The sequence below is a fragment of the Protopterus annectens genome, chromosome 2.part0, assembly GCF_019279795.1.
Source record: "Protopterus annectens isolate FY-2018-M chromosome 2.part0, PAN1.0, whole genome shotgun sequence".
NCBI lineage: Eukaryota > Metazoa > Chordata > Ceratodontiformes > Protopteridae > Protopterus > Protopterus annectens.
The window spans coordinates 780,895,369-780,909,483 of record NC_056728.1 but is presented as its reverse complement, the minus strand read 5'-3'; the positions used below and the strand labels follow the sequence as shown (position 1 = coordinate 780,909,483).

Sequence of the window (14,115 nt, the reverse complement as noted above, 5' to 3'; positions counted from 1 at the left end):
GCCACCTTGTCCTTTAGGGCTGTCAACTGCTATACTCCCATGACCAGGTATGCTTTTGCTCTCCTTTCTCAAGTTTCTAAGGTTGTGTCTGACGTTCCTCACTCTGAGGGGAAGGCTTTGGCCCTTTCCCTGCTGGACTCCACTTTGCAAGTTGCCCACCATTCACTTAATTGCAGCTATGATGCAGCTGATGCTTCTTCCAGGGCTGCTGCCTTTGGTTCAGTTATGAGTTGTTATTCTTGGCTTCAATTTTATAATCCGCCTGATAACATCAGTTTTGGATGCTCCTTTGGATAACAAGTCATTTTGGATCTGCTGCTAATGCCCTTTCAAGTCCTTCCAGGACAGGAGCAGAGCTGAAATGAATTATTGTCTCTCCTATTCCTAAACTTCAAAGGAACTATTCTTCCAGGTCTGCCTTTGTTTGTAGGCAATCCCACCCTCCTCCAAAGGGGAAGAAGGGTTCTAGGCATATGTCACCTGCTTAGTCTACTCAGACTTCTGCCTCCCAGAAACAATTTTTTCAAGACAAGCCTGGATTTATTTGACAGTTTACTTTCTCCTTCCCTCGACCAGGGTTCTTTGTCCATTGGCCTTTCCCTATTTATTTCCAAATTGGCTATGAATCACTTCAGAATCTTGGGTTCCATCCATTATCCATCAGGAATATTTCATGGTTTGGAACTCCCTTCCTCTTTTCAGGCATTCTGCAACCTTCTTGGGAACAGCTTTCTCATTTCCCAGAGGTTCTTCATTGTCTGTTGGATCAAGGCACCATTCAAGTTGTGCCTCCCACCCAGGTATTGAAGAGTTTTTATTTCAGAATGTTTTTGGTCCAACAAAAGGAGGGTACATGGAGACCAGTTCTCAAGATTCCTTCCTTTTGGATGTTATCCCTTCAGACATATTTTCCACTTCTACTTCCTCAGGCCTTTCTGGTGTCTCTGAATTTCAGGGATGCATATCTTCACATCCCCATCCATTTTCTTTTCAGGAATTTTTTTACATTTCTCGGTCTCTTTGCATTTTCAGTTCTCTGCTTTGCCATTTAGCCTGTATTTCCCCAAAGGTATTTACCATAATGACTTGCACTTCTCATTGCTTTTTGCAGGCTTCGAGGTATTTATATTTTTCCTTGTCTAGATGATCTGGTTATTCAAGCTGATAATCTCAGCACTCTCTTTCAGGATCGCCAGTTTACTGCTTGTCTATTACACAGTCTGGGACTCTTCATAAACCTTCAGAAATAATCAGTTCTGACACCTTCCCAGGATCATTTTTTTCCTCAGATGTAGGCTTCAACCGGTTCCCTTGTTGGTATCCCTGCCTGCAACCAAGGCTCTGGCTTTGATGACCTTTTTCCACTCCCTTCCTCCTCTAGCATTTGTCATGGCCAGCAAATTTCTCAGAGTCTTGGGAATCGTGCTTTCACCATTTTCATGCTCCCTCTTGCCAGGCTGCAGAACAGTTGGAACCAAAAGCTTTACTGGTGCATCAGGTACCACGCCTTACGCCTTCAAGGAATGTTTAATACACCAAGCAGCATGTGTTTAAATACATCATTAATTGATCAATTAATTAAATACTTATTTAATTTAACAATTCCCATCCTTTATAAATAAAAATATTTAAAGCCACATTGCCCATATTTTCTAAAATGCCTATAGTCACGTTAAATACTGTATTTTTTAAATCTATTTAAGAGAAAATTCCATTGTGTTCCCTAACACAAGAAAAGATTTACAAACTTGTTTAAGAAGCTGCTATAATACTAATAATAACAGAACAAGAAAGAAAAGGTTTGTCCTTTATCCCACATTTAAATTGATGTCAAGATTTAACCCCCCCCCCAGATGTAAGGTGCCAAAATTAATACATTTAGTTTCTAATAACATTAATCTATTCACAAATTCCTCTCCCTGACAAACATTAGTCTTGGCTAACACACTAAGAAAAAGTGGAATCTGTGCCACCATGATATTTCATGAAATGTTCTGCTACAGGACTTTTCAGTCTTCCCCTCCTAATGTCTCCTACATGTTCCATCATTCTTTTTTTCACTGCCCTTTTGGTTTACCCAATATACCACTGAACTGGAAGACATCCACAACCTATCATGAATCTACTGTAGGAGAAAGTTACCTTATCCGGAAACAGTTTCCTGAGGCTTGCATCATTGTTAATAATAGGCCAGAATCTATTCACTAGTTTCCTCAGTCTCTGAGAAAGGTGAAAATTTATCCACAAAAAATATTTTGTCTTTGTCTTCCCCTTTTCCAAATTCATGAACTCCCTCTTTTCTATTCAATGGACCCCTTACTACTTCAGTGTGAGCCAACCCCAACACTTTTTTTTAACCTTATTCTCAGCTGTATTTAAAATAGCTTCATCATAATCATAACCTCTACTGTAAAGTTTATTCCTAACCCTCTCAAATTCTACATCCAACCTTGATTTATCTGAAGTGTTAATCGCTATCTGAAGATATTCACCATAATGTAAGGATACTACCAAATGGGGGGAGGTGCATGCTGACAGCCTTGAGAAAATTAAGAGCTGTTGCCTTCACTTCTTCTTCTTTCGGCTTTTCCCGGTTAGGGGTCGCCACAGTGGATCACCTGTCCGCTCATGATTGGCAGTGGAGTTTTACAGTGTCGAGTTGCCAGCCTGGTGCCCAACCTTCCACAGAAGGCACACACACGCGCACGCACTCACACCTAGGGCCAATTTAGAGTGTCCAATCCACCTGCAGCATGTTTTGGGATGTGGGAAGAAACTGGAGCACCCGGAGGAAACCCACGCGACCACAGGGAGGACATGCAGACTTCGCACAGAAGGCACCCCAGCCGAGGATCGAACCAGAGAACCTCTTGCTGTGAGGCGACAATGCTAACCACTGTGGCGGCCCCAACAGCTGTTGCCTTCACAAAGGGCCTAAATTCCACTGTTAGATCTTCCCCCACAAAGAATTCTAAATATAAATATTGCACTTTTTCCCTGCTGGTATGAAATGTGAATTCCAAACCAAAGTGATTACCCTGCAAATACAACATGAAATCCTGAAATTCTTCTATTCTCCCCCCACAAATAAAAATCAAATCGTCCATGTACCTATTAAATACAATTACTTTTTGTTTGTAAAATCCAGAACTGTAGCTATATGAATTCTCAAAGTAATTCATAAACATAATTGTATAAACAGGGGCAAATGAAGCCCCCATTGCAGTCCCTTCCTTTTGAAAAAGCATTTGTTCCCAAAATTAAAGCAATTGTGGGTCAAGGAGAATTCCAACAAACGTATTAAAAATCTGCTTGTGGACCTTCCCCTAGCATGCTGTTGACCGCTTCCAAACCCCATCTGTTCTTAATTACTTGTATATAGTGATTTGGCGTCCGCAATAGCCCATTAGTATTCATTTGACCATTTCACACCTCCTATCTTGTCTGAGAGCTCCTTCCCATTTTTAATGTTCGACATGATTCTACTCATTTCAGTGGTGTATTGGGCAAACCAAAAGGGCAGTGAAAAAAAGAATTATGGAACATGTAAGAGACATTAGGAGGGGCAGATTGGAAAGTCATGTAGCGGAACATTTCATGAAATATCATGGTGGCTCAGATTCCACTTTTTCTTAGTGTGTTAGCCAAGCGTAATGTTTGTCAGGGAGAGGAATTTGTGAATAGATTAATGTTATTAGAAACTAAATGTATTATTAATTTTAGCACCTTACATCCAGGGGGTTTCAATCTTGACATAAATTTAAATGTGGGATAAAGGACAAACCTTTTCTTTCTTGTTCTGTTATTATATTAGTATTCTAACAGCTTGTTAAACAAGTTTGTAAATCGTTTCTTGTGTTAGGGAATACCATGGAATTTTGTCTTGTAGATTATTTAAAAAATATAATATTTACCGTGAATATAGGCATTTTAGAAAATATATGCAATGTGTGGCTTTAAATATCAATTAATGATGTATTTAAACACATGCTGCTTGGTGTATTGAACATTCCTTGAAGGTGTAAGCTGTGGTACCGGATGCACCAGTAAAGCTTTTGGTTCCAACTATTCTGCAGTTTTGTATTTTTTTCCATATGAAAAAACTTCAGTGGTATCTCAAATTAGTGTGGCTTCAGCGTTGCCACCCTCTGGAGTTCCTGGTGCCTTTTCTTCCTTAATTCAAGGTCAAGATTCAGTGGTGGAGTCATCGACAATCTCTCAAAATGGGACTTCTTTTTCAAGCTTCATTTCCCACTTAGGAGCTTTTTGCAAACATATTAGGGGATGGTTTGCCTCCAGTGGCCTCTCTGACGTTCGAGGTCCAATCTTTTTTGCAGACTAGCTCTTCAGGTCTGTGATATGGCTATCCAGCATCAAGTGACTGTACAGGCAGTTTACATTATCTCAGAGAACAATGTAGTGGTATATTCTTTGAGCAGGTCCAGTACAGAAGCTCATGAATGGATACTTCAGGGATGTGTCCCTGGACATTATCCATCATTGGGGTATTTCTCAGGTAGATCTTCCCACCCCACTCCGGCCCCTGAACAGACAACTTGTTCTATTCTGTTTCAGACTCACAAGTCCTCTGGCTTGGAAAGTGGATGCCCTGTCTTTTCCTTGGAAAGGGATTTTCCTTTATGAATTTCCCCCTTTCCTCTGTTGCCATGAGTACTGTACAAGGCAGGACTCTTCCCAAAGTCTTGCTGGTGACTCCATCTTGGCCCTGACAATATTGGTTCTCCCTTCTTTCTCATTTGGCCAGGGACAATCACCACAGATTACCTCACTGGGTGCATCTTACACAGGCAAGGGATCTCTTGTCTATCCTCACCTATCCAGTCTTCGACTGGCACTGTGTGTGATAGGGTTGTCATCCCTTTTAGGCACCTTTTTTTGCAGACCTGCTGTGGGTTCTGCTGGAGACCAGGAAACCCACTACCAGAAAAATTCTACATGTCGAAATGGAAGCAATTTTTCTGTCTGGTTGCCTCTGTCACCATCAGAATCCCCAGTGTGTGGAGGTTCCTCTGGTTCTCTGTTACTTGTGTGATCTGCTCCATACTGGGTTGACATATTCTTCAGATAAAGCTCACCTGTTATCAGTTTCTGTTTGTCTGCCTTTGACTTCTCCTCTGGTCTCTAGATTTGAGGTCAAGGAATTTCACAAAGGCATCTTTCATATCAAGCCTCCCAGGAAACCTATTCTGCCTTCCTGTGACCTCAGTTTTGTACTTGAAAATTTGAGCCAGGCTCCTGTTGAGCTTGCTTCTAAAGCTTCCTTATAAGATTGTACTTGGAAGACTGTAATTCAATTCCTCCATTCTTAGTTTTTCACAGATACAGGATGTCACTTTATACTAATCCTTCTTTTATGCCCATGCTGGTCACTGAGTTGTCCCCTAATTGGTCTTTTCGTTTCCCTTTTTTTCTTCTCAGCAGTCTGCCAGTGAGAAGGTTTTTCACACCTTGGATTTGCACAGGCAATTCATATATTGTTTGGATAAAACTAAGGTTATTGACAAATCTCAGTAACTTTTTGTTTTCTTTCATCCTAGGACCTTGGGTTTGCTGTTTCTAATCAAGTCATCTACTCCTGAATTTCTAAGGGCATTTCCTTTTTTTTGTTCTTTTCATGGCAAATGTCATTCCTCATTTGTAAAGGTACATTCTGCTAGGGCAGTTGTCTCCTCTGGTGCCTTTTTCAAAGGTCTGAATACCACATCCCTCCTTAGAGCTGCTACTTGGTCCTCTGTTCATACTTTCACTAAGCATTACAAGTGTGATATTATTTCCAGGGTCAGAACAGACTTTGCCAGGGCTATCCTGCATGGGTTTGTAGAAGATGCTTCTGTGCCTTACTCCTTCCAGACTTTCTGTTAAGCTCTTGTACTCTTCTCTTAGTTAAAGAATACATCAGCAGCAATATGGAAGGACATAATACAGTTGTATAAAATCTTATCATAACAGTGGATGTTCTTCTCTTCGCTACTGCAGTATCCGCCCCCCTATCCCCTGTGTTCCTAGCTCTTGCCTTGTATTTTTGTTGCCCTCCTGGCTGAGGGTTCCTCTTCCTTTTTTCCTTCTAGATGCACATGTTCCTGCTTGTCCTTGAGAGTATACTGTTCCTCCTGGTTGTTTTTTCAGTTGTGTGTGTGTGTCCGCACATCACCTTTATGCCTATGGTTTCAGTAGGAGCATACATGTAACATACAGTGCTAATCAGAACTAAAGGCTTTGGTATACTGGCCAGACACTGGACTGTCCTTTGCAGTCCCGTAGGCAAAGAATACTGCAACAGTGAAAAAGGATGACATCTACTATTATGGTAAGATTTTACACAACTGTACTTTCTGCATTATATGCACATTGGTGTTGTCCTCCATGTCAGAACCAACATCAACAATTCTGTTTGAATCCTCTAAAGAGGTGTCTGTGGCCTCTGACATAGGACAGGAACTCTTAATTTGCAGTCACTGGTGGTTTGTTTACAGGCCCCCACCCCTGTAGCTATATGTTCCCAGACAATTTCACATGGCCTACATATTGCACACATTGTTATGATACTGGACCTGCGTCAGGTTCATAGGTTCATACTAGGCTATCTGCCCTAGGGCATTTATAAGCCTAGCCAGAGTGTGTTTGGCTTTCGCCACCCATTTTAAATTAATTTTGCTATGCCTTTTTTTGAGGTTAGTATACTGTGCCTCTGTCTAACAGTGAGACAGAAGTGATAGCCGGGGTAAACCTATGATCTCCCATCCACTCATCAAGATTCCTCTTGAAGAGAGTCAGTGTGGGACTCTGCCTAACCTGGTCTGGGATTTTATTCCAGAGTGAAGGGAGCCTCTGGGTTATGAATCTGTCCCTCCAGCATGTCCTATTTATTTCAGTGCTGAGGTTCAAGTCTCTCGAGCGTGTAGCTCGATGGGATTTGGATTTTCTGAGGTGCAGCATGTCCATTAATTCCGGGTTGGACATGGCTTTATACGTCAGGCACAGATCACCTCTGAGCAGGCGGTATGCCACTGAGTAGAGCTGGAGTTTCTTTAACCGGGCAGCATATGGCATCTGTTTGAGCCCTTTGATCCTCTTGGTGAGGTACTTTTGGGGCCTTTCCAGTTGCTGCAGGTGTCTGGTAAGGTACATCCAAAAGGGGCATTGTACTCAATTATGGGCCTGATGAGGGATGAGTAAAGAGGCACGATGTCCTCTCCTGATCTAGATGTGAATCCCTTCATGATTAGGTGGGCTATATAAAATGTTTTTCTAACCACTTTGGCCACGTGGTTGTCAAATGAGAGATTGCTATCAACTTGGGTCCCCAGGTCCCTAATGGCGTCTTCTGTACTTAATGGATTACCACCTATGTGGTAATTTGTGGGCACTTTGTTTTTGCCAAAGGGGATGACTATACACTTTTTGGCATTTAGCTTGAGGCCATGGCTCTGGCACCAGTTGTCTGTTTCTATGAGGCCCTTTTGGAGGATGCTTGTGTCGGCTGGAGAGTTGATTATGGCACCCAGTTTGCAGTCATCTGCGAACTTGGTCAGCCACAGTCCTTCCGTGTTGGCCTGTACTGCCGAGAAATATATACCGAACAAGAGAGTTCCCAGGACTGAGCCTTGTGGGATGCCACTTGTAACTGGTTTGGAGTCTTACATGGCTCCAGCAATTCTAACCATGTGGGTTCTGTCCTTGAGCCAGTTTGCAACCCATCTAGTGACATAGGGGTTTATATTTAAGCTGGTGAGCTTATATATAATGCCCAAGTGGGGTATTGTATCGAAGGCTTTTGCGTGGTCCAGGTAGGCTGTGTGGACCACCTTCCCCTCGTCAATGGCCTTGGTGACTGTTTCAAAGAAATCAACCAGGTTTAAGAGGCAGGATCTGCCCTTAAAGCCAAACTGGGTAGGATCCAGTGTCTGTAGGTCCCCAATATCTTTATTTATGAGGTCCATGATGATCCTTTCCATAGCTTTGCAGACCAAGCTAGTCAGGCTTATGGGGCGATAGTTTCCAGGATCCGTTGAGGCACCACCTTTGTGGAGAGGGACCACTGTTGCTGTACGCCACTCTTTGGGTACATATCCTGTAGTAAGGCTAAGATTGAACAGTAGTTTTATGTTTGGGTTTAGCTCTTCTTGGCGTTCATATAGGACGCAGCCCAGGACACCATCTGGTCCCATTGATGCTGTGTTTTTTGCTTTGGAGAGGGCGGCTCTTACCTGAGCATCTGAGATGTCAGGGGGGCAGCACTCTGTTGGGATAGATATTTGCCCTTTTGGTGAGGGGGGGGAGAAGTTTGCACTGAACATCAGCACTCTGGATAGTACTCTGTAAATAAATTTAACCTGTCAGATAACTTTCCTTGTGGCACAAAGGTGCAAGTGCAGTGATCATTAAAAGCAAAGGCAGGTGATGCGGAGTTCAAATCTGTCTGACAGATACTTTTACAGATGGTGTCAGGATGCCCATTTGTCAGAACATTTTGATTCAGTGTTACAGTGAATGTGCAGGAGTGTCATAACTGTTTATTGCAAGAAATGTATAATTATTTCTTGCTATAGGACCCCAGTATAATGTGTAAATTGTTAAACATGACAGTGCTGATATTTAATGTAGAATGCACATACTTATTTCTGGTCTGCACAACATTTTTGTTCTAATTATGAGATATTTCATATAAGTATGTGTTAAGTATTTATGTAATCTAACCCAACATGTCTTACTCTGGTCATGCAACTACATGCATCTGAGTTGTATTCAAAAACAAGCATTGCCATATATAAATGCAGTTCCATGACTAAGTCACATAAAGCATCTCTCAAGTATTTGTACAGTCAGTCTTAAATTAATGTACCTCTAATTACCATGGTAATAAGTAAGTTCTGATGTAACAGTGACAGTTAATCAATAAAGTTTAACATTTTATGCTTTTTTTTTCTCTTTGGTTCTACTCCCAGGTGGCACTTCATAATCTTACTAGTGTCCAACTCCCAGCATTCTAATATATCAGTAGTCATACCATTTTTCCTCAAAAAAAAAAAAAAAAAAAAAAGATTGTAACCAACACAACAAAGCATAACTGGGTTTAACACTGGAACATGTCTCATCACACATAGACAAATCTCAGTGCCATGCTTTTGATGTACTCACCGCCAATGTGTCTGGCAAGCCATTACTGTGTTCCAGTCGTGAAAATACAGTTGACAAGGTTGTGTATTTGCCCACAAGTTTCTGCATTTCTGACTTGACGGCTGCGGACGTGGCTGGTGTTGGTAGAGATTGTGTTCCATTTAGAGCAAAAAGGTAGGGTGTTTGAGGATTTTTGTAACACTCATTATGAAGCACTGCAACTGGAGGCTACTACAGTGGGAATATACTGGGTCTCGGTATAAGTTTGCGGTTTGGAATGGCTTTGCCAAGGCTGTCTGCAGTTCAACTGGCATCCCACGCACTGGGGAGCAATGTAGTCACCACTACAGTGACATGAAAAAGTACAAGAGGGGACCTCCTTAACTGATGTGAGGATGAACTGAGGAATGCAAACACACCTCAGTTTGTGTAGTGACCCATAACCTGTCTGTGATATGGCGTTAATCAGCCAGACAGTTATTATGCTTTCATATTTTTTTTTTCTTTTTTTTACTTTACCACTGCTGCATAGATTGCAGAAAACCGTGAGGTGTATCAGGAGAAGACTGACTGATCTCAGAGAGACAGTGGGAAGTTTGTATCTGTAATGATTGCAAGCCACAGCCGTCATCTTAGTCCATCACTGTATATCGTCTTGAGCAGGCATACCTTACCTTTTATATCAATAGCTCTTGGTTATTGCATTAGGCAGTGAATTCATCAGATTAATTGTATGTGGGTTCAATACCTAAAAGCAGATATTCGATACTTTAACTTCAATACTGGATTCAGTAATTGCAAATGCAGTTTTTACCATAGAAAAGAGCTGTCTGACGTGGCAGAGTGAAATGCATGATTCTATTAGTCATATATTATTGTGACTGATTTTTATGACACACACGCCTTCCATTCATATCTGGATGTGGTTACTTATGTATTTGTCATATTGTTTTATGTGTTAAAATAATTAATGTGACATGGCATTGATTAGCTCTCGTCTCCCCCACCCTTTATCTCTCCTTTAATTTTTTTTTCTTTATTTCTTTATTTTTTAATACAATGCTCCTGAAAACAATTGACCATTGGCACAGGGAGGTAGACCAGTCACTGGGTTTCAGCCCACCATACCTCAACAGATAGCGCAGATACCCAGCACATCTGGGTCACAACCTGTCAGAGTTGTCTCCGCAACTCATGCTGTTCTTGCTCCACATGCATCAGGTAGCTCTGCCCCAGCGGCTGATGCTGTGGTACCCTGTGGGAGATGAAGTAATGGATGCGGCAATTTTGTCACCCGACACAAGCTGACTGCTGCTGGAGGGCATTATAGAGAGAGGCTTCAGGGTTAAAAAGGTCCTACATCATACTGCCAAAATGATGCCACGTTTGGTACTGACCCAGGCAGCTGACACAGGAGACAGTGATGATAGTTCTGAGGGTGAGGGCTAACTTCTCACTGTTCTCAAGCTAGACATGGATGCACTTCTGTGGTCCCTTGCCTATCCCCAGTCACGGTGCCCGTCACCATCAGTGTACGTCTGCTCCTGCTACCTAACGTACCTTACCTACTCATGGCTAAGCACCTTCCCCAACATTCCTCTCTCTCTCTCTGTCTCTCTCTCTCTCTCTCAAAAATAAATAAATAAATAAAAAGAGCACTTGGCACACAATATATATATATATATATATATATATATATATATATATATATATATATATATATACCCCATGCAAAGCTCCCCACTTTGCTTTTGTATCAGCTTGACACGCTTGATTTGGTCCAGTTGGATATATAACATTATTCTGTTGTCACCCATTCCTGGTGTAATGACTCTCCAATGTAGTGAAATTATTTGTACAATTCTACAAATATGCTCTAAAGAAGTTGATATGGTGCTCTCCAACCACCCTCCTGCAAATTTCTGTATTCTTTCCCCCGTGTCCTACTGTCTGTAAGTGAATAAAAATAAATGGCAAATATATATGTAGTAGTGGTGTAGAGGACAAGTAATGTGGGAAGGTTGGTGGTAGTTTAAAAATGTGAAGGAATGACATAAAGACTAATTTTGAAGTTGTAAGGAAGATGTATAATGTTTAAAGATGACTGGAAAATTTTGACATTTTTATCGATTATGATGATGCGTCTTTTGGCTTTTCCCAGTTAGGGGTCGCCACAGCGGAACTCTGGTCTGCTAAGAATTGGTAGTTGATTTTTACGTGCCGAGTTACCAGCCCTGACGCACAACCTTCAATGAAGGTACGCCCATTCACGCATGTCTCCACGCAGAAGGCGCTCTAGCTGAGAATCGAACCGGACAGCGTCTTACTGTGAGGCGACAACGCTACCGCAGCACCACCACCACCACAGATTTTGAAATTTTTATCGATAATGATTGTGAATTCATTAATGTGTGTGAATAAACTTGTACGGGAAATGATACATGAACATGTAGTGCTTCTGTTGCAAATTCTTTATTTTTTTTATTTTATCATGTGTGTGCTTGTGAAAGTGTGTGTTCTATTTGGCGGGTTGCTGGAGTAAGACTGTTTTGTCAGAACAGTTGCTGTTTTGAAGTTCCAAAGCCCATCATGATGTCCCAGAAAATGTGAAAGTAAAGTGTTGATTGTTACATTTCTTTTTTCCTCCTTTTTTTCCGCTGTTACGTCACAGCGAAAGCAACTTTAAGGGCTTGATTTTTTTTTTTTTAATGCGCAGTTTGAAAGTGCCCAGCATGCTATAAGAAATAGCTTAAACTAAATGGAGGGGTTGATCTGTCTGACTTCTGGGTTGGAAAGAGGAAGAAACTTTGCAGTGAATATCCAAATGTGTTAGTACGACATCCAGTGGTAGACATGCATGTTGTTTGATTCGCTTTTCCCACAACCACCTTACATTACAGTATTTACAGTTTATGTTATGACATTTGTAAAATAAAATGCAGTAGATGTCAGATATCTCCTTTTTCTTTAGGTATACAAACTTTCCCATGCTGAACTATGAATTATTTGACAGACCTTTGGAAGCAAAGCTGTCATTTAAAAGAATACTAAACAATAGTGCTTCTGACAGCCCATCTCTCATGGCAAAGCGAACCAAACAGGTAAGAGTATAACGATTACCCTTTTTTCTTTAAGATTGTGGTTACCTTTTTCAAGTGTATTACTTACCAATGTAAAATCTCTAGTTCAGACATTTTAAGCTTGCAGTCCTTATAGGAAAGTGAGCGTTTAGTTTTGTTAATTACAATCTTAACACCTTCACACTAGATATTAAGTTAACCCAGCAGCTGATACTGGTTTCACTATATTAACTGTCAAAGTAGCTTTTTTCTTAGCATCAAAGTCACATTTACAAGTACTTCCCCTCCTGTGAGTTAGAGTAAAATATTTTTCTAATCTAGTTAATATACTAATGAAGTAGATTTTGTATAGTGGCTACATAGTGAATGACAGCTTGACAAGCTGTTAAATGCATTTGTGTATGTGGACATTATAAAATCTTAAACAGCACACCTTATTCAAACCCCATTTTTTACTGGAATTTGGCCATGTGTAAGCCTTCTAATAGTGCATTCAACATCATGCTCTTTCATACAAGGGGGACGCATTGATAAATGAGCATAGAACCTCAGCAGTTAATTTTAATATTTATAGAGTTGATCCTGAAAGTACCACTGAATTAAATTCCCTAACATGCACAAATGTGTTTTTGAGAACTGTTACCACTACATTTGGTTGGTAGCTGCCGTTAAGCATGGGTGGAGCCATAACTCCCAACCAGTCAGGGGCAAATCCAGAAATAATCAGGGGCAGTCGAGGACACTTTTAAAATAATAGTACTATTAACTTGAAATATTGATAGAATAAGAGAACGTGAATTAAAACATATTTTCTGAACTAAAAAGAAGTATATAACTCTAATTATTGTCATCATTTATTAAGTGTAATTTACCACCTTTTCTCCAAAAGTCACCAGTTTTAGGAGGGATTAAGAGGGACAGAGCTAACATTTCTGTCAAAATCGGGGACAGTTGAGAGGTATGGTCCTGATACATCATTTTAATTTGCTCCAGAATTGGAGGCTGCATTCTGCTGATTAGCATGAAGTATGCCTTCCTTCCTTGACAATTGATAACATGTCATTGATATCCAGTCAGTGATATTTTACTATTCGGGTTAATCACTGACATCAATTTATGGGGAGGGTAGAATAGATTTACGTAGTGGCTTTCCCTTTTTTTTGGACCAAAATACTCAGAGCCAGATATGCTGTCTGCATTTAGGATAGCTTTCTGTTTCTGGATGCGTTTATCAGCGGCAGCCATTAGCAGGAGGCCAAATGATATGAAAGTACTGCAGTAGTCTTACATTTTTCTGCTTATAAGTTGCTCATCAGTCTTGGTAGTAAAAAAAGCTATCAATTTCATATGGGAAAATTTTGAATTGGCGGTTTTGTCATCATCCTCTCACTGACCGATTACATACTAACAATACATTGGCTGCAGAAAATCCCCACACCACAGACTTAATAGACAGTAGTGAGAGGACAATTCCTAAGTAGTAGGAAGTGTGTCTCTGTCTGTGTTTATTCAGTGAGAAAATGGGTCATGATTATGCATCATATTGCATTTACTCGAAAATGCTTTAAATACCATAAAATAGTTGCAATATAAAACATCAAAGTTTTGACTTTTGTTTTCAAGAAGAAATTCTTGATTGATGTGGGGCTAGGCTATTATTTTTTTGTGTGTTTTTAATTACTGAACATTCATGTCACCTAGACCTTGTGTCCATTTTTAACCATAATCATTTTGGAATAATTTAAAATTTAGTTGGAGTAACAGCAATAATATGAGCAGCAAAAAAAGAACAGCATGAGTAAGAGAGTGAGAAGCAGACTTGGAAGCAAAGGAAAGCATGCAATCTTGTTTTTAGAAATGTGTTGCCTAGAATATGCTTCTGTGTGGAACAGTCCAA

At 40.6% G+C, this 14,115-nt stretch overlaps 1 protein-coding gene across 1 annotated transcript in view; it reads left to right on the top strand.

The window, feature by feature from the left end:
- The window catches only part of DENND4C (DENN domain containing 4C), a 2,492,302-nt gene that overhangs the window by 919,881 nt on the left and 1,558,306 nt on the right, over positions 1–14,115 (top strand). Inside the window, exon 13 of the mRNA XM_044061083.1 lies at positions 12,110–12,239. Within this exon, the coding sequence (XP_043917018.1) occupies positions 12,110–12,239 (130 nt within the window). The remainder of the gene's footprint in view (positions 1–12,109; positions 12,240–14,115) is intronic.